This window comes from Rhinolophus sinicus, chromosome 9 (genome assembly GCF_057876585.1).
Source record: "Rhinolophus sinicus isolate RSI-liver-muscle chromosome 9, RSI-T2T, whole genome shotgun sequence".
Classification (NCBI taxonomy): domain Eukaryota; kingdom Metazoa; phylum Chordata; class Mammalia; order Chiroptera; family Rhinolophidae; genus Rhinolophus; species Rhinolophus sinicus.
Genome location: NC_142509.1, coordinates 18,968,816 through 18,987,214, shown reverse-complemented (window position 1 = coordinate 18,987,214; position 18,399 = coordinate 18,968,816). Strand labels below are relative to the sequence as shown.

The 18,399-nt window shown below is 55.2% G+C and overlaps 1 protein-coding gene across 1 annotated transcript in view; it reads left to right on the top strand.

Annotated features, from left to right (window-relative positions):
• The window catches only part of BCR (BCR activator of RhoGEF and GTPase), a 117,342-nt gene extending 104,975 nt beyond the window's left edge, over positions 1 to 12,367 (top strand). Inside the window, exons 17-23 of the mRNA XM_074321712.2 lie at positions 4,137 to 4,196; positions 5,226 to 5,335; positions 6,651 to 6,790; positions 7,712 to 7,846; positions 8,539 to 8,644; positions 9,165 to 9,327; positions 9,729 to 12,367. Coding sequence (XP_074177813.2) covers positions 4,137 to 4,196; positions 5,226 to 5,335; positions 6,651 to 6,790; positions 7,712 to 7,846; positions 8,539 to 8,644; positions 9,165 to 9,327; positions 9,729 to 9,818 — 804 coding nt within the window. The 3' untranslated portion in view covers positions 9,819 to 12,367. The remainder of the gene's footprint in view (positions 1 to 4,136; positions 4,197 to 5,225; positions 5,336 to 6,650; positions 6,791 to 7,711; positions 7,847 to 8,538; positions 8,645 to 9,164; positions 9,328 to 9,728) is intronic.
• The last annotated feature ends 6,032 nt before the right edge of the window (positions 12,368 to 18,399 follow it).

Here is an 18,399-nt window from a genome sequence, read left to right as displayed (position 1 = left end):
TTTTTGAGAGTTGTCCACAGCAAGTGTCGGCACTTCATTCTTTTTTATGGCTGAGCCGTCTGTCATATCTGTGCGTCTATCCTGTTTTGTTCATCCATTCCCTAGTTGATGGACACTTGGGTTGTTTCCAGCTCAGGGCTATTACGGTTAGTACTGCAGTGAACCTACGCACACAGGTCTTTGTGTGGACATATGTTTTCTTTCTTCTAGTATAGATACTTAGGAGTGGAATTGCTGGGTTGGTCAGCCAAGTCTAACTGTGAGGAGCTGCCCTACTTTTCCAGAGTGGCTATAGCCTTTTACATCCCCAGTGGCAGCGTGTAAGGGTGCCTGTTTCTCCACACTCTCGCCAACACTTGTTATGGTCTGTCTTTTTGATGATAGCCATCCTAGGGGAGGTTGCTTTATCTTTTTAAGTGGTACTAAAGCTTAGTTGGGATTAGAGAAGGGCATTGAAGTTAAAAATACGGGTGATGGAGCTCAAGAGAGCAGATTGTGGTAATAAGAGGAGAACCGACCAGATTTCTGTCCCACAGAGGTTCTCTGGTCATCTCTTAGAAGACCCACCCCAGGAAGTAGGTTATGGTCAAACGTGGAGCTCAGTCAGGAGCGATGGGAAAGGAAGCCCTGCCGGTCCATCCTGGGCGGTGATGGTGGCACGGAGGAGAGTGCAGTCTGCGAGGAGGCGACTGAGGAGGGAATGGCATTTCCTCCTGTGGACAGTGCCGCCCTGCCCCACCCTCCTCGGCCTAGGAGGGTGAGAGGATGCCCTGTGCTCATCTACCAGTGACCCACCTGGCTGTGCCTCCTACCAAGCAAGCAGGGCAGCCCTGTAGTCCGCAGCCAGGCTGTTTCAGGGCAGCACTCAAAGCCTGCCCCGCCTGGACTAGGCCCTTTTCACCCACTGCCTCCCTAGAATGGACTTGAAGTGTAATTTTCTAAGCAGACCTTGGGGCAACTGTCCACCAGTCTTGCCATCCACACTTGTTCCTCTGAGACCCTCACCTTGCCCAGCTCTGAAGGGACAAGCAGGACCCAGACCGTCCAGACCACCCTCCTGAGAACACTAGGTGTGAGCAGACACCCCCCTTTCCCATGCAGTCCCCAGCCCCGAGCAGCATGCGCGGTTGTTGCTGCGATCTTGAGACCCCGAGGGGGCGTGCAGAACGCGCTCACATTTTCCCCAAGACACCATTTCCTGGATTTTTCCAAATCCCCACTTGTTTACTTCTCTGGTGCTTTATATAGCCACTCAAAAGAGCATGCCAGCCTTGAATGTTGTTTGGGCTGGACTGAGCGACCCACGGCCTCGTTGTCGTGTTTTTCTTCATGCTGCTTCCGCTCTGCTTAGCACGCTCTGTTCTTTGGAGCTCAGCCAGCCTGGAGTTGGCCTTTCCCATTAGAGCCTCCATCCAGAGCCACTGTGAGGGCTGGGGGCCCAGTGACGAGACACCTGCAGCGTTGTGGCCGAGGCCTCACTCTGGAGGCCGGCTTGTGCCGCACGCAGCCTCTGGGGCCAGATGGCTGTGGGTCTGGACCTCAGTGCTGGGGGTGGGTGATGGCACCGAACCCCCTCATCAGTGGACCAGCTATTCGGGAGTGGGTGCGGGTGTCCTGTGCCCCAAGTCCATCTAAGGCAGTGCATTGCCATTATTGGGGTTACTGGAGGGTCCCCAGAGCATGTCCTGCCATGAGGTGGACTGGCCAGGCAGACGTATTACTCAGCGTCTCCAAACATGCCGACAGGAAACCAGCCACTGGAAAAGGAAGCTTGGCTTTTCTGGGCCTTAGAGAAAACTGTGACACGATGGAGTTCCCGTAACCAATAGGCTGTTGGTGGGGATGTTTTTCCCACATGGAGACCAAAAAACATAGAAAGGATAGGAAGCTTTGACCTTGGCAGGCTGGCTGCAGGGGCGGGGCTTCCTGCAAAGCCTGGTCAAAAGGGTGAGGAGACCGGGGGCTCCCCGTGCTCCTGTCCAGCAGTGCTGTCCTCTCAGAGTGGTAGGACCAAGGATGCGAGAGTCGCTGTCAGCCCTCGCCACCATGCCGGGCCTCCTGCGGTACTTCCACTCCAGCCGCGCCGGCCAGAGCCAGGCAGAAAAGCACCTGTGTTGTGCTCGCAGCAGCGCCCTGTGGACCTACATCCGAAACCTCCTGTGCAAGGGCAAGGTGGGCCAGCGGGTGGGCCGTGGTCTTCCCGGGGGCACGTTGGGGCAGGGTCCCTGCTGCCTGGATGTCAGCTGCACTTGCCAATTCTCAGTTCTTAAAGAGAGAGGGGCCCAGTGATTACTGTTCTCTGGAGAGAAAGGGAAGGGCGTCTCCTGCCGAACCTGCTTGTTTTCCCTTTTTTAAAACTCCCAGAGGTGGTGTTGAATGAACTCTCCTTGGGAGCAGGAGGAGCGGCGCCTGCCCCCTTCCTTCCTGGGCTGCCAGAACACAGAGTTAGGGGTCACGGAGCAGCAGTACACTCCCCTCACCTCCTGCCACACTTCGTCTGGTCGAGAGCTGAGAGCTCTGCTGGCCTCAGAGTGTGGAAGGGGCGTGATGTCACCCCCTCCTGCCTCCCCTGGGGGAGCTGTTATCTGGGATTCACTCTACTGGGGAAGCACCACTGGGGAGGTCTCCTTTCCTGAGTGGCTTGTGACTGCTGGTCCCTGTTTATAGTCCCTGCTACTCAGGGTGGGGTCCCTGTAGCCCGGGAGTGTCACCCCTAAGGGCCACCTGGGACAGATGCCGAATGAGAACCTGTGACCACACAGTACCAGAGGGAGACGCTCGGGCACTTGTGGTTTTTCTGGGTCATTCTGTCTCTCTATTTCAGATCCTTGGGAATATTGAGTAGTAGGGCCCAGAAGGGGAGGTGAGGAGGCTTACCCCCCAGGAGTACCTGGGATAAGCCCTGTGTGGAGCAGGTGCACAGGACGGGCCCAGGTGCACACACCTGTGAGGCGGAGGCAGCCGGGCCTTGTTTTCCAGCCACCTCCCCAGTACAAGGCCCAGGTAGATGGCTGTGGCCTCTGAGGTCCCTGGCAGGATAAATGTGTGACGCTTGTCCTGATTCCCCTTCAGACCTGGCACTAGGCTTAGTAGCGTCGTGTGTTTGTGTGCTCATGTGTGAGCAGAAATCATGAGCGTAGTCCCTGCTATTAACGTTCCTAACAGTAGAAATGAACCATCGTCCAGAGCAAGGGATGACATCACGAGGCCCAGTGTGAGGAGTGGCCGGTTATATGGTGTCAGACGTTGGGTCCCTGACCTGGCTTCACACCAGAATCGCCTGGGGAGGTTTCTAGTCATTGGAACCTCAGATCCCACCCTGACCTGCTAGTCCAACTTCATGGGTGGCACCCGGGAAGTATTTTCTTAATATCTCCCCAGAACAAGGGAGATGGAGCCTTCATGGATGGGAGCGCATGGCCCGACCACAGAAGGTGGGGAGTCTTATATGGCAGCACAGACCATTAGGTGACATTGACAGCATGCTCCTGCAGACCAGCGCTTGGGCAGTGGTCTGCAGGGGTGGAAGTTTAGAGGTGCTTCCTGTAGCCCCCTCACTACCTTTGTGTTGTGGAGCTGGGCTCTGGCTCCTCTGGGCCAGACTGGCCCGGGTTGGAGGCCTCTCCTGCATGAGCTCCTACAGCCAGACCACAGTGTGCACTATGGGAGGAACAGTGTCTCAAACTCTTAGATGATATTGCCCCCAGGAGGTTGCTACTGAAATGGGGCTTCCCGAAATGTCACTTCAACTGACTGTTCAGCCCTGCCTGAGCTACACGTAGCACCTGTGATGGTTGGTGAGGGGGAACAGGGTGGCCTTCCCGCTCCTGGACTCCCAGCATGGACTTGACCTCCCATCTGGACAGGATGGAGGGAAAAGCAGGGTACAGGCCCCGTGGTGTCACCAACTCACACCCAGGGTGAGCCTGGACCCCAGACAGCAAAGATCTGGGAGCAGCAGGGCTCTAAGTTTCCAGGGTTTCCAGCAGGTCCTCTCCTCTCTATGGACCCCACTTGGCCTCTGGGTAGAGGTGCCTGTCGAGGTCCAGCTCCGGTTCTGACTTAGGTGTAGAGAAGTAACAGGCTTGGGCTGCTGCCTGGCAGGGCGTCTGATAATTGTGGTGCCTTGCTTTCAGCTGGACCCCCAGACCCTGCAGGACAGAGACTGGCAGCGGACTGTCATCGCCATGAACGGGGTACGTACCCACAGGGCTGTTACCCCAGAAGGTGCCCACTTACCCCAGAAAGTCAGGGTGGCCCTGGTTCCTTCTGGAACAGTTGGAAGGAGGCTGAGCCTGGGCTAGTGTGAGAGAGGGAGTATGGCTGGAGGAAGGAGAGGTCCTGCAGGACAGAATTGCTGCCCAGGAAGGAATCCATGTGGTGGCAGGAGTGCAGTCACTGGCCAGACACAGAGCATCCCTCCCGACCACGGATCCAGGGGCACGGCTGGGACAGGCAGGGCCTCTACCCTGGAGTCGGCCCATAGAAACGGAGGCCCCTGATTAGTCCTCAGTGCCCTTAAAAATACTAATCCCACAGCAAGAAAGGGCTGGGCATATGTGACAAAATGTTAACATTTGACAGGTAACTCATGGCTTTTTATTATTCTCTGTACTTTTTCTCTAGTTATCGTTTTATGATTAAGAAAGAAAGATACAGAGAACAGATTGGTGGTTACTGTTTTCAGGAAGGCATTCCCGAAAGGAGAAGAGTAGGGGGCGGGCGAAATGGGTGAAGGGGATCAAAAGGTACAAACTTCCAGTTATAAGATAAACAAGTCCTGTGGAGGTGATGGACAGCACGGTGATTATAGTTAATAATACTGTATTGCATATTTAAAAGTTGCTATTATTGAGTAAATCTTTTTTCTCATCACAAGAAAAAAAATTGTAGCTATGTGAGGTACTGCATGTTAATTAGATTTAACTGTAATGATCATTTCACAGTATATACAAATATCTGATCACTGTATCTGGAACTAATAAAATGTTATGTCAATTATATCTCAATTTTTGAAAAAAGAAGCAACGGGGATTGTGGGTCCTTAAACCACCCTAACCGTCTTGACTCTTGCTGATTCAGGGGGGCTGGGGGCTTCCTCTCGGGTGGCCCTGCCTCGCCCTGGGATTTTGGCCAGCGTGTCCTGGGGGTGGAAAACTTTGCCCCAGGAAGCCAGGTATAAAGACCAGAAGAGTGAGAGGGCCGTTTCTCTTGTCCCCCTGCAGATTGAAGTGAAACTCTCAGTCAAGTTCACCAGCAGGGAGTTCAGCTTGAAGAGAATGCCTTCCCGAAAACAGACAGGGGTCTTCGGAGTCAAGATTGCTGTGGTCACCAAGTAAGTGTCGAGGGGCTTGGGCTCTCATGCCTCTTGTCCCCCAGCCCCCAAGGTATTTCTGGAGGCAAAAGTGGGTATGGGTCTCTCCTCTCTGTGCTGCCAGGACACCTCCCAGGCCCGTGGGACACTGTGTGCTTAGCTGCCTCCCTTGTTTACTGTAAAACTTGTCCCCATCAGCTCAAGAGCATCCTTGTCCCCTTCCTGTGCAGGTGGGCTGGCCCCCACACGACTCCCAGAGCTGTGTGAGGACAGGGTTTTCTTCCCGTGCTTGAAATTTGTCATGATTAGGGTTCCTGTTGAGTGATGACAACTTCTGCCCCTTTAGCCCGGGTCAGTCGCCAGGAGAAGTCTGTATGTTGGCTTGAGGGCAGTTCTCAGGGACACAAACCACTTCCTCCCCGAATCCATTCTATTCCCCAGATGGAGTCTGGCCAGGCCCTGACCTTGCTGGTCATAAGGCTGGGGCCTGTGTTAGGCATTCCGCAGACACCTAATTGTGTCTAAACACCGCTCCTCGCCCCCAGCTGTACCTCAGCTATCCCCACGGCACCTCCAGAAGGCTCTGGGCATAAGCAGAGAGGACTCTGTCGGAAACTATCCCAAATGAGCACTGCTAATGAGGGTTGCTGGGAAAAGAGCTTTGCTGGGCTCCTGAATCCCGGTGCTACACTAAAGCTAACCCTCCAAACAACACTGTCTCCTATTTTTGAAATATTCTTACTCCAGAGTCCTATGTGTAGGTGCTAGAATTGCCAGTTGTTGGGCCTTGGAAGAGAAAAGCGTTTAGCATGACAGGATTCAAGCACTGATGTTAGGCCGCCCTGTGGAGTCGTTCATGTAGCAGACAGTCGAGTGCTGTGTGCAGAGCTCACCTCTCACTGAGCTCTGGAGGGGTTGGGGATTCACCTCTTGCACAGCAAGTGGGTGCAGGGATGGAGCTGAGACTGGGTCCCATCTTCCTACTCAGAGACCATCCTGCTGTCTGGGACGCTGTGTGGCTGTTAACCCAAGTGGGATCTTTTAACTGGACTTCCTGTGGCCTAGTCCACTAGAAAGGCCTCTGACCTTACCCCCCAAGATCGTCTCTATCTCCCAGGGCACCTGGCTACCTGGAGCTCTTGGGAAGACCCTGATAAGATATAAACAATGATAGTCATGAGCTCTCAGAGTGAACGAGGCTGTGTATGCAGCCCAGGCCCGGACCTTCATCACCGCTTTCCCCAGGTGTCCAGGTGTGCAGATGGGTGATGGTTGCGCTCCACTGTGGTTCATGCCAGGGCTGCCGGACACTAAAGCTGCTTCCTCTCCCCCGCAGGAGGGAGAGGTCCAAGGTGCCCTACATCGTGCGCCAGTGCGTGGAGGAGATCGAGCGCCGGGGCATGGAGGAAGTGGGCATCTACCGCGTGTCCGGAGTGGCCACGGACATCCAGGCCCTGAAGGCGGCCTTTGACGTCAGTGAGTGTCGGCCCTGGCTGGCATGGGATGGAGACGTGGGCGTGGTGCCCATGCTGACTCTCAGGGTGCCCACCGTGGCCCACGCCTGGTAGCTCACCCTCTGCACTTTTCTCTTCACTTACTGTTTTATTATTTTTTAAATGAGAAGAAGAGGGAGTTGTGGGAGGATGTTCTGCAGAGGCCAGTTCTTAACCCCTTTAACCGTGCACGGCTCTTACTGAGTTGGACCCGGGGCTTCGCCGTGGGCAGCCCTGCCTTTTTGCTGGGGCTCGGCCTGCTCACCCTGGGCTGGCAAAGAGGTGCCGACCGAAGCCCCAGGGGTCAGTGCAGTCTGACTCGCGGTGAAGCAGTGTGAAGGGCTCTGAGTGGCAGTGTCGCCATCTCCCTCCCCCTCCCCCACCAAGAAGTCGGTAGAACAGCACCAGTTGCCCGACAAAGGCACCAAGACCCCAGAAGGCCCTGAAAGTGGAAGGTGGCAGAGCCAGGATGTCATGCCTGCATACTCCATGGTCCCACTGGGCGACCAGAGTGGACCGGGCCTGTGGCACAGAGGGCCGGTGACTGGCTACCTGAGCTCAAAGGGAAGACACCAGTTTAAACACTATAAAACAGAACAAATAATTCAGTGTCCTCCTGTTATCAGAAGACACAGGCAGCTGGGCAGTTGCTGCTGGGCAAGGCCACCTGACCCCTCCCAGGCGCTGTGTCTGTCCTCCTCCATGTCGGCCCCTTCCCCAGCAGCGGCCATGTGGAGAGGACATACGGGGAGGATGCTTGGAAGGAAACAGATGAGCTGTTAAAAGGGGAGGGGGGGCCCACAAAGTCATCGGTCTGGGGCAGGATGTGCTCAGCTGAGGTAGGGAGAGCAGAACCTAATTCAGGATCTGGGGTAGCTGAGTTCCACTTCTGTGCTCTGTCCAGATAACAAGGACGTATCCGTGATGATGAGCGAGATGGATGTCAACGCCATCGCAGGGACCCTCAAGCTCTACTTCCGCGAGCTGCCTGAGCCCCTCTTCACTGACGAGTTCTATCCCAACTTCGCTGAGGGCATTGGTGAGTGTAGTAGGCGTCTCCCATTTGCCTCCTGTCCACTGTGCCCCCTCTACGGTGGTCTGCATTTCCGCCAAACTGTGTGTGTGGCGGGGGGACAGAATCAAGCCAGTCCTGTAAGGGCTCTGCCCATCCTCTAGGGGCCTGTCCTGCTCCCCTCACCCCAGGTGCTGCCCTGTCAGCGCACCCACCTTCAAACCCAGGCTGACTGACTCTAAGTCAGCCCGAAGGGTGGTGTCCTGAATGGGGGGCATTGGTGTACGGGGCACTGCATCCTCCGTACCTGCCTCTGGGGCCTTTCAGCAGGGACCTGGTCCCCCACGTGCGCAGGGTGATAAGGGAGCCCCTGGGGCCTAGCAACCCTCCCGCCCCTCACTCTTCCTGCTTCATTCCTGCCGGCTTCCGTGCCTTGGGTTCCTCCAACCCAGAGGCAGGAGCAGCCGAGTTGGCCTGGAGGGCAGCTGTGCCTGGTTCCTGTGATGCCTCTGAGCCCTTTCAGACAGAGAGAAGGTGTTGAGGGGCTCGCCCCGTCACAGGCCTCTGTCACGGGGTCCTCCCTGGAGCTAGTGCTCTATGAGCCAGGACAAGGATGGGCCTGGACGGTCCTCGGCCCTCTGACGCAGGCCATGGCAGAGGCTTCCAGCCCATGGCTGTGACCCCAAGAAGTAACAACCCCCCCCACCCCCGACCTGTAGCTCTTTCAGACCCTGTTGCAAAGGAGAGCTGCATGCTTAACTTACTGCTGTCGCTCCCGGAGGCCAACCTGCTGACCTTCCTGTTCCTTCTGGACCACCTGAAAAGGTAACCCCAGCTCATCCTTGGGGGGCCTGGGGCTCCAGGACCCCTAGGCAGCAAGGGAAGTTTCCTTCTGTGCCCTGCCGGCTCCCATCAGACTCCCTGGCATCTGGGGCCTTCTCTCCCCACCCCTGTCTGGGGTTACAGGCCTCTGGGCACTAGAGCCATTGCTGCCCTCCACCCTCCTCACCACCCTCGCCCTCTGCACCGGGGCCTTAAGGGAAGGGTGAGGTGCTTTGGCCACGGCCGGCCATGTGCTTGGACCCTCCCCTTCCCGGGTCATGGCCCAGAGCTGGCTCAGCCACCTGCTGGCCTCAAGTATTCCTCGTCCTGAAACCCTGAAAAACCGAGGAGGGGTCTGCTTTTCAGCACAACCCGGGGTGGGTTAGCTGTGCTATGGAGCCTGCAGAAAGGGGTGGTGCCCGCCACCACATTCCCTAAGGACCCCAGGGTGGCCTGGCCCCTCCGCCTTGCCTTCGTCCTGAAGGCGGTGCCCCAACAGCACGCTCTGCTTTGCCCTCCTCAGGGTGGCAGAAAAGGAGACGGTGAACAAGATGTCCCTGCACAACCTCGCCACAGTCTTCGGCCCCACGCTGCTCCGGCCCTCAGAGAAAGAGAGCAAGCTCCCTGCCAACCCCAGCCAGCCCATCTCCATGACTGACAGCTGGTCCCTGGAGGTTATGTCCCAGGTACGAGGAGACAGGCCCCACCCAGCCCACAGTGCCCAGCTTCACGGAGGTGGCCTCTGCCTACCTCACCCTGGTTCCTGCCAGTTGTTCCCACTCAAATTATACAGGGGCCAAGCTTCAGAGAGAGGGACTTTCTAGGGCCATGTGGCTGGGAAGAACGGGGGGGCTCTTTCCTCTGCAGCTTGCGGGGCTTCTCAGGGCTCCCCTCACCTGGCAGTTCTTCAGGGGCACCCAGATCTCTTGCTGTGAGGGGCTTGTGTCACCAGCAGGGAGCCTTCAGCGGCCTGCGCTGGTCTCGTGGCCTTAGTCACCAGGCCCTGGGCTCTGGCCAGGAAGACCTCCCACCTGCAGCTGTGAGCACCCCTCTGAGCCGCGTTCCTCCTCCTGCTCTGCTCCAACAGGTCCAGGTGCTGCTGTACTTCCTGCAGCTGGAGGCCATCCCTGCCCCAGACAGCAAGAGACAGAGCATCCTCTTCTCTACCGAAGTCTAAAGGCCCAACTCCATCTCCCAAGAGGCCGGCAGAGCGGCCTGGAAATCTCCTGGTGAAACGGGCCATCCACAGAGTGGGAACCAAACCTTCTTGAGGAGTAATTGGGCCGCCCCCAAGGGCCAGGCCATCTGCCAAGAGACAGCTAGCTACCCAAGGCAAAAGGCCAAGTGGCCTGGGCAGTTCTGGGCCCCCAGCCTGTGGTCCTATGAGCTCTCAGCTGGCCTCAGGCTGTGGTTTTCCATATCGCCACCAGAGGGCGCCCCAAGCCAGCACGGCTCAGAGTGCAGGCCTGGCTAGGGACCAGGCAAAAGGAGTGGTTTTTATGAACTTAATTTACCAGAGTTTAAAAGATTTCTGCTGGATCACTCATCAAGATACACCGTCTCCGGAAAGAAGGGAAAGCGACCAGATTCCCTCACTATCGTGTCTTGAATAAACACTGCTGCTGCTTCATACCGTGGGGGCCACAGCCCCGTCCCTCTGTGGGTGGGGGCACTTAGAGTTCCTTGACTTAGAAATTCTATTCCTGTGTGTAACAGGGTTTGAAAAGCTAAGTCAACACTGTAGCTTTTGACCCCCTTCACCTCCTTTCTTCTTTCTTTCTAGAAGGATCTCTGCAGAAATGGGTCTTCCTGTTCTGTCCTGTTGCATTGTTTTTGCTGTTCTTGTGCCCCTTGGAAGGCAGCTCCCCATGTAATGTCCAGGACCGGACACCAGGGGGCGGGAGGCCCAGGCTGCGCACTTTATGGCTTGTTCTCCAGGGAGAGTGACCCCATCCCCACTGTCCCACCCGCCCTGCCCGGCACACACTCTCCTCTTCAGCTTAAAAAGGCCTTGATCTCTAGCTAACCCAGCCTGTCCCCCCTCTGCCCTCACTCTCCCTTCCCCTAATCAACCCCCATACAGATCGCTTCCGTTCCTTGCTCTCTGCTGAACAGACTCAGTAAACTTTTGTAAAAGTTTCCTCTTGGCGGCATCTTGCTGACAGCTTGTTTTAAACTTTGATCCGAATAGCCTTTTGATACTTGAATATTTTTAAGTTTTATACATAGTTTCTAATTTTTTTCCTAACAGATTCAGATACCTAATAAGATATTAGAATGTACTCCGTGGACAATCTGTCCCAGCGGTATTTTGTCTTCCTCCACGCGCCAGCTCTGTTTTCATCCGGAGCCATTTCTGAAGTCTCCTGAGCACCAGAAATGTGGGAGGGTAGGAACAGGGGCTGTTCCACAGGCCAGGCTGAGGGTGGGGACTCCCATCCCAGAGCAGGTGAAGGACAGACCTGCCCAGCCTCCCAGCTCTCCATGGACCTGACATTCCTGGTAACCCTCCTGACCATCTGACTTAGAGGAAAGAGAACTGGGGAAGCCACTAAGTATTTTGAAGATACAAGTTGTATCATTTCTTTAAAAAAGACGGGTTGGGGCAAGGAGAAAAGAAACGGAACTGTAAGAGGCCACGTTTCCATGGTGGTCTTGCAGGAAAAGAGGGCATAGCTAACCAGAGGAGGGAGCCATGGCATGACTCAGGAAAAGGTGTTTGGTTGTCATGTGATTACACCGGTAACCAGTGGCACTGTCCCGTGGTCCTTCCCATGTCCCTGGGCAGGGGGGCGGGGGGGAGGGCTCACCCCGTGTGTCGATAGGCAGCTCCTGCCCAAGACCACAGCAGTGGGCAGCCACGTGCCCCTCACTCTCTCCTCTGCCTATAGATCTGCCGAGCCAGGGGGCAGAAAACGACAGTCACTTGAAGGTCTTACGTCTGCATATTGTATTTATTTAGTTGTACTTTTTTCTTGCAAGGAGAGCAGACCCAGCTTTTTAAAGCAGTGCTGCTCTCCTGGGGGCCAAGGGCAGGGAGCAGGGGCCTCTGCCCTCCAAACATTTCTGGACTCAGTGGGTTTCCCAGGACTCCTCCGGCCTGGCTTCCCACCCCCGTCCATTCAGCAAACCTCCAGCCCTGCAAGAGGAACACACTGCTTAGAAAAAGCTAAACCCAGCCCTTGTTTCTATTTCTCCTGGTGTCTCATGATTTGCATCTGTCGCATTGAAACTGGAAAGCAATATATCAATGTCTGTGCCAATTTCCGTTCCCTCCCCCACCCCCTTCCCCTTTTTATTTTTATTTATATAGAATGTGTGCCGTTTAATGGTGAAATGACCACTCTTCCTTCTGTAGCTGGAAAAGTGTTCCTTCACTGGGTCACAGTGGTGGCGGTCACTTGGGATCCCCAGCCATCCCTGTTGTCCCATCTAACATGCAGGCCTCTGGATTGGCCAAGCCAGCATGGGATGGGGGAGCGGGGGAAGCCTGGAGCCCACATGAAACCTTCCAGGAAGCTCGGCTGCCGACTGCAACAAGAACTGATGCTGCCCTGCCCAGGGCCCTGGGTCTACAGCCGAGAACTTGGCTCCCTCAGAAGGCAGCCGGCCTTCCTTGCGTGGCTGGTCTCTCAGCAGCTGCCTTTCTGCTTTTAAGCTCAGCCATCTATATACCACTGTGGGGGGAAGGACTGCTGACACTTTCATTAAAGTTACCTGAGACTACTTGGCATTAGTGGTGATTGCTGCATGAAAAAAGAAAAGCCATGGTCAGTGCCTCTGGAGTGGGCGTTAGGAGTGGGCAGCAGAACTGGGAGCAGCAGGTGGAGGGAAGGGCCTGGGTACAGGGTAGTGAGCACACTGCTGTGGAGCCCAGCCCAGTGGCGCCACTGGTAGCATTAGGACACAGGACAGCAGCAGTCGCTCCAAGGAGCGTGAGCTTCTGGCCATCTGGTTTGGGGGAGAGGACAGAGGGGGCAGCAGCCGTGCCAAGTCCAGGGGCAGGGAAGTCTCCAGCCACACCCAGCCTGGCCCTGCAGAGCCCCTCAATCACAGTGGTTTCTGCTGGGACCGAGATTTGGTGGTGCTGCCAGGTCTGGCCTTTCTGTTGTCTGCAAGCATGGTCACTTGTAGCCACCGCCGGCCTTGCACGGAGTATTTGGCCCCTAAAAGGCTGTAGTTAATCTCTCTATCCCTACCTTCCTGGTCCTGCTTGAAGAAAAAAAAAAAAATCCTATTGCATCTCTTTTTACTAGGAGTTGATATTTCAGGCAAGAGCTGTCTCCAAGAGTGGAGCCCAAACCAGTTTCGTGGCCCCAGAAGCAGGGCCATTCATTGCTGCTCGCAATCTTAGATTGTTACGCCTCAAAGAGCCCCTACAGACCTCCTAGTCCAATCCCTTTACTTGCTAGATGGGTAAGCCGAGGCACACACCTCTACCCAGCATCCCAGAGCTGGTCAATGAGCAGAAGCTGGGATTTTGGTGTCTTGATGGTCCCCTCAAGCTCACTCCCTTTCTGCTGGACTAGACGCAGCCAGACCACTGCACTGGTCTGGACGTGGCTGTGTTCATGTGAGCACACGACAGGCCTGGCATCACCCACGTGCACACTCGGGACAAATCAGGAAGGGCAGGATGTATGGAAATCTCAGAAGGATTTTTATATCTGCCCCCAAAAGAATGCCCCAACTGTCTTAAAAAGAACTGTTTCCACGAACTAATGGTGGGCTGTCACAAAGCTCTGGAAAGATAAACAGAAAAAGTGAGGGTGACAGACACATCCAGCTCTTGAAGAGCCTCTGCCATGGGTCAGCGGGCAGGATCAGAGCTGAGGACCATCCCCAGGAGAGGGGGACTGTCCCACGCTGGAGGGTGTGCAGGATAGTGCTCAGTGCGACCCGGGGAAAGCAGGGGGTCAGCTGCCAGGCAGAGCCCTGCGTCACCCCAGTTCTCCCAGTACAGAAAGGCCAATTATGACCTGACAAACAGGCACCCACATAAATGTTCTAGAAAATGGCCCTGTCGTATCTATCAGATGTGTCCAGATTGGAAAGGAAACCAGCTGCTTCAGGAGGCTGCTCGGCTAAGAGCTTCCAAAAGAGCTGAGCCAAGTGCCCTGAGCCACGTAACTGGCTGGGCATCACAGCTGCAGCCATGTGTCCCGAGAAAGGGCTCAGGGCTTCTCTAGCCAGTTCAGCTAAAGCAATAAGGGCTCAGTCCACGTACCAACTACTGTTCTATTCCCTGCCTGTGGGTGGAACTGAGTAGCCCTGACCATGAACTCTCCTTAGGGTTTTCACTCTGTGGAAACAAGCCTGGCAGCTGGGGATGTGCAGGTTCAAATGGCCCAAGAGGAGGCCTGAGGAGTGAGGCCTAAACACACTGAGGTCCCGAGTAACTGCCAGCGGAGCCGCCACCAGAAGAGGAGGCACCAGAATGGTGGCCACCCCAGACCTGGGGACTCCCCAGGGGCTCCAGGGCTTGAATGACCACAGACAGACAGACCTTTTGACCCCATGGCATGGCCCCAGGGGCCAGCATGGGAAATCCAGACCCATCCAGAGGGAAGCAGATGATGGAGCTGCTCATTTAAATATACCTACAATTTAAATTACATGATAAGTGTTGCCTTGCTGGGGTGGTTGGATGGTCCCCCTCTCTGGGTTTGCTGTCTTCACTCCCATCTGTGGCTGCCTAGTGCCCCAGTGAACCCAACGTCCTCTGCCCTGCCGCTGGGCTCCAGGGGGAGATGGGGCCAGAGGAGAGAAGAACAATGGGGAGAGCGGAAGGGCTGTTTCTTTTGTTTTCCGAAAATAATATTTACAATGTCAAGGGGGTGGTGATCAGAAGTTATTTGGAACAAGCTAGGGCATTTATGATCTTTGTGTTCTCCGCTAGACAAACACTCCTCTCCTGGGCTACATTTCCCAAGTAGTCGCTCTCATCTGGTAACAGCCAGGGGAAGACACCTGGGGCTTCCAGTCAGTGTGTGGCAGCTACGGGAGCCCTGTCCTCCCGGCAGGGTGGCCTCTGGCCTCTGTTTGAGCCTCAGCCCACCTCGTGCTAAACCTGTCTCCTGGTGATGCCACCTGACTGCCAGAGTACAGCAAACCCCTCTCCTGCCCAGCTGGCATTACCCTTCCTGGCTGCCCTGGAGGTTTCTGGACTCCACCACTCCATGGCTTTTATGAACTGAATTGTGTCCCTCCACCAAATTCATATGTTGAAGCGCTAACCCCAATGTGACCATGTTCAGAGATAGAGCCTTTAGGGAGGTAAAGTTAAATGGAGGTCCTAATCTGATAGGACCGGTGTCCTTATAAGAGGAGGAAGAAACACCAGGGCTATCGCCCTCCCCTCCCCTCCCCTCCCCTCCCCTCCCCTCCCCTCCCCTCCCCTCCCCTCCCCTCCCCTCCCCTCCCCTCCTCTCCCCCTGTCTCTCTGCGTGCACACAGAGGAAAGGCCACATGAGGACACAGTGAGAAGGTGGCCGTCTGCAAGCCAGGAAGAGAGGCCTCAGGAGGAACCAACCCTGATGGCCCTCGACCTTAGATGTCTGGCCTCTAGAGCTGTGAGAAAATAAATGTCTGTGGTGTTTGTTATGGCAACCTGAGTTGCCTAATACAATGGCCTTTGGCTTTCCAACCCCTGGATGTAGCACCGAGCTTGGAACCCAAGTCCTCCCCTTGCTTCTCCATGCTCATGACCCTCTTACAAGGATCCCAGGGTGTTGACTGACTACACAGAGGGCAGGGGATTATCGCCTCTGTTATCCAGGCCACACCAGTGAGTTTCTCAGGCAAACACATTCCATGTAGCCTCCTCCTCTGTTAACTTGCATCTCTTCCAATTCACGGTCCTCTTGAAGGTCCTCCAGGTGACCTAACCATAGACACCGCCCAGGCATGTCACATGCAAGGTCATCTCACGTTGCAGCCCACAAACTTGCTTATTTCACTGTAGAGGTCCCCCAGGCAATGTCATTCTTTGGGGTCCCAAAGCTCCATGAGCAGCCTCTCCCACCCCCTCAGTCACTCAGTCTGAAGGTCTCTCCCTCATTATTCTGAGATCCCAACTCAGGGTCTTGGCCTGTGCTTCCCAGGCCAAGCAGATGAGGAACAATACTGCCTGAGAGGTTGGGCAGGACTGACCCCAAAACAAGGTAGGGGTGGCAAGACCTCAGGGCACTGAGGATTTCTTTATCCACAATGGAACAATTTCAAACTGGGAAAGAAAGCTGGCTGCTGGAAGGATCGGTGGGCCGGCCAGGAGGTGTGTGCTGCAGCCACTGGCCCTGCTGGTGTGTGGCCACCGCTCTCCAGATGTTCAGAACAGAAACCACAAGCCTGTCCCAGCTGGACCATATGATCCCTAAAGGTGGCTCATGGCCATCGTTCCCTCTGATTCTCCTTGTGAGAGCGTCCCCATGTTCAGACAATCTGAGGCCTTTCAAAGGGGAAGTGGCTCTTCCATGATCCCTGTCATGGGTAAGTGGTGCCCTCCCCCCAAAGACATGTCCACTTGGAGCCTTACAATGTGACATTGTTTGGCAAAGGGTCTTTGCAGAAATCATTAAGGTAAGGATCTCAAGAGGAAATCATCCTGGATTGGTGCGTGTCCTTACAAGTTACAGAAAAGACACAGAGACGCATGAGAGAAGGCCATAAGAAGATAAAGGCTAAGATTGGGGTGATGGGTCTGTCAGCCAAGGGTCGCCACGGGTTGCTCGCAGCCTCCAGAAGCCAGGAGAGCAACATGGAGCAGATTCTCCCTCAGAACCTCCAGAAGGAACCAACCCTGCTGACAGCTGGATTTTGGACTTCAGCCCCCAGAAGTGTGAGAGAACCCATTTCTGTTGTTTTACGCTACCCAGTTTGTGCTTATTTGTTATGGCAGCCTTAGGAACTAACACAGTCCACCCAGCTAGTGAGACAAGACACTATGGCCAGATCCTGGCTCTCCGACTCCCACTGCTGTCCTCCCACTGGCAAGTGCATTCCTGCCCAGAGCATGGATCGGTCCCTCTTGTGTCTGGGGCCAGAGACTGAAGGGCTGGGGTGGGCAGCAGGGAGACAGACACAGGGATCACCCCCACACACCACACCTAACCCAGCCTGGGGGCCTCGGCTGCTGTCCTCCAGCTCGTCTCCCACCAACAACCTTACCCACAAAAGGCTGAAAGCACAGAGCATTTTCCCCACCTGTCCCCTCAACACCTTGGCCTCGGCCTTTGTCCCTCCTCTGCTCAGAATCCCATCACCTCTGCCCATAAACACATTCAGTTCACTTCTAGCTCCCAAAGCAGGAGAGAAGGAAGAAACAACCCTTTGGGGACCCCTCCCGGCTCCCTAGCTATAGCCCTTCATGCTTCCCCGTAGAGCTCCTGGGAAGGGCCGCCTGCCCTTGCAGTCCCGCTCTCACCGCCCATTTCCTTTATGTCCAGGTCAGCCAGGCTCTGACAGGAAGCCCAGGGCCCTGTGTGACCAAGCCAATAGCCGCTCCCAGCCCTACCTGCCTCCGACACAGCTACCTGTCCCTCCAGCTGGTCTTCTCTCCTCCCCTGGCTGCTATCAGGCATGGCCTGCTGACCAGTTTTAAATTAGTTCCCCAGGGTGGTTTTATGTTTTCTCAATAGGTTTGTCTTCAGATCTTTCTAGAACCTCTAAACTGCCTTCAGGTTTTCCTGCAAAAGCAGTGTTATTTATTAGAGCTGAGCTTTGAGTTCACAACAGGATGTCGATGCACTGTTATCCCCTCTTTTCACCCATTTGCTTAAAATATCCCCAGAGTGAAATCTACCCTCAAAGGGGGAATTTTTCCAAAAGGGCTGCAAGTCCTGAAAATGATTCTCAAAGAGGAGATGCAGGCATGTTCAGAGCCTTGGGACGTGTGCAGAATTCCCAGGAGGCTCCTTTGCAACACCAGCTGGGGCCATATACCTAGGATATAGAGGCCACGTCTTAGAAGACTAGGTAAGTTAGCTCTCTGAGCCTCACTTTCCTTACTTGTAAAACAAGGACTCCATTAGACACTTGATGCTGGGAGGTGCCGGCCACAGGCCGCTGACTATTACTTACACCTCAGGCGCGTTGCATTGGAATGCCTTTATCTGACCAGTCCCTGCCCTCCTGCGTCCCCATCATGGTGGTCCCCAGTGCTGGGTGGAGTCAGATCAGGTAGCTAGACAAGGGTTATTGCTTTCAGGGGATGGGGACCCGGACACTGGGAGATGATGAGAGGAGCCATGTCCTGAGCCCTTAGCATGTGCCAGGCCCTGCCCTCAGGATGCTTACAGTCTCCAGGTCACTAAATGACACTAAGTGCATCATTACTGTTTATTAGCCATGCGATTGCCATGTGCCAAGGGCTTTGAAGAGACGTGTGATGTGCAGAGGGCACTGAATAGAGTGGGGACCTGTTATTTAGTCCCCCAACACCCTGACTGGTGCGGGAACACTGCCATTGTGCACAGGAGAACTGGAGGCACAGAGAGGTTGAGGAAATATGCTCGAGGTCACACAGCTAGTGGCTGTCTGAGCCAGGGTTTGAGCTCAAGTCTGAGGACACACAGAGCAGGCACAGAGCAGCACTGGCTCACCCCTCCCTTCTCACTGGCCTCAGTTTCCCTCGATGTGACATAAGAGGGTCTGATGATGTCTGATCTCTGTGGCCAAGAGGCAGGGTGGATGCCTTGTTCAGAGTCATCCTGTTCCTGTATCTTTTCTGGGCCGCTGGCGGGCCATCTAGACATCCCAAC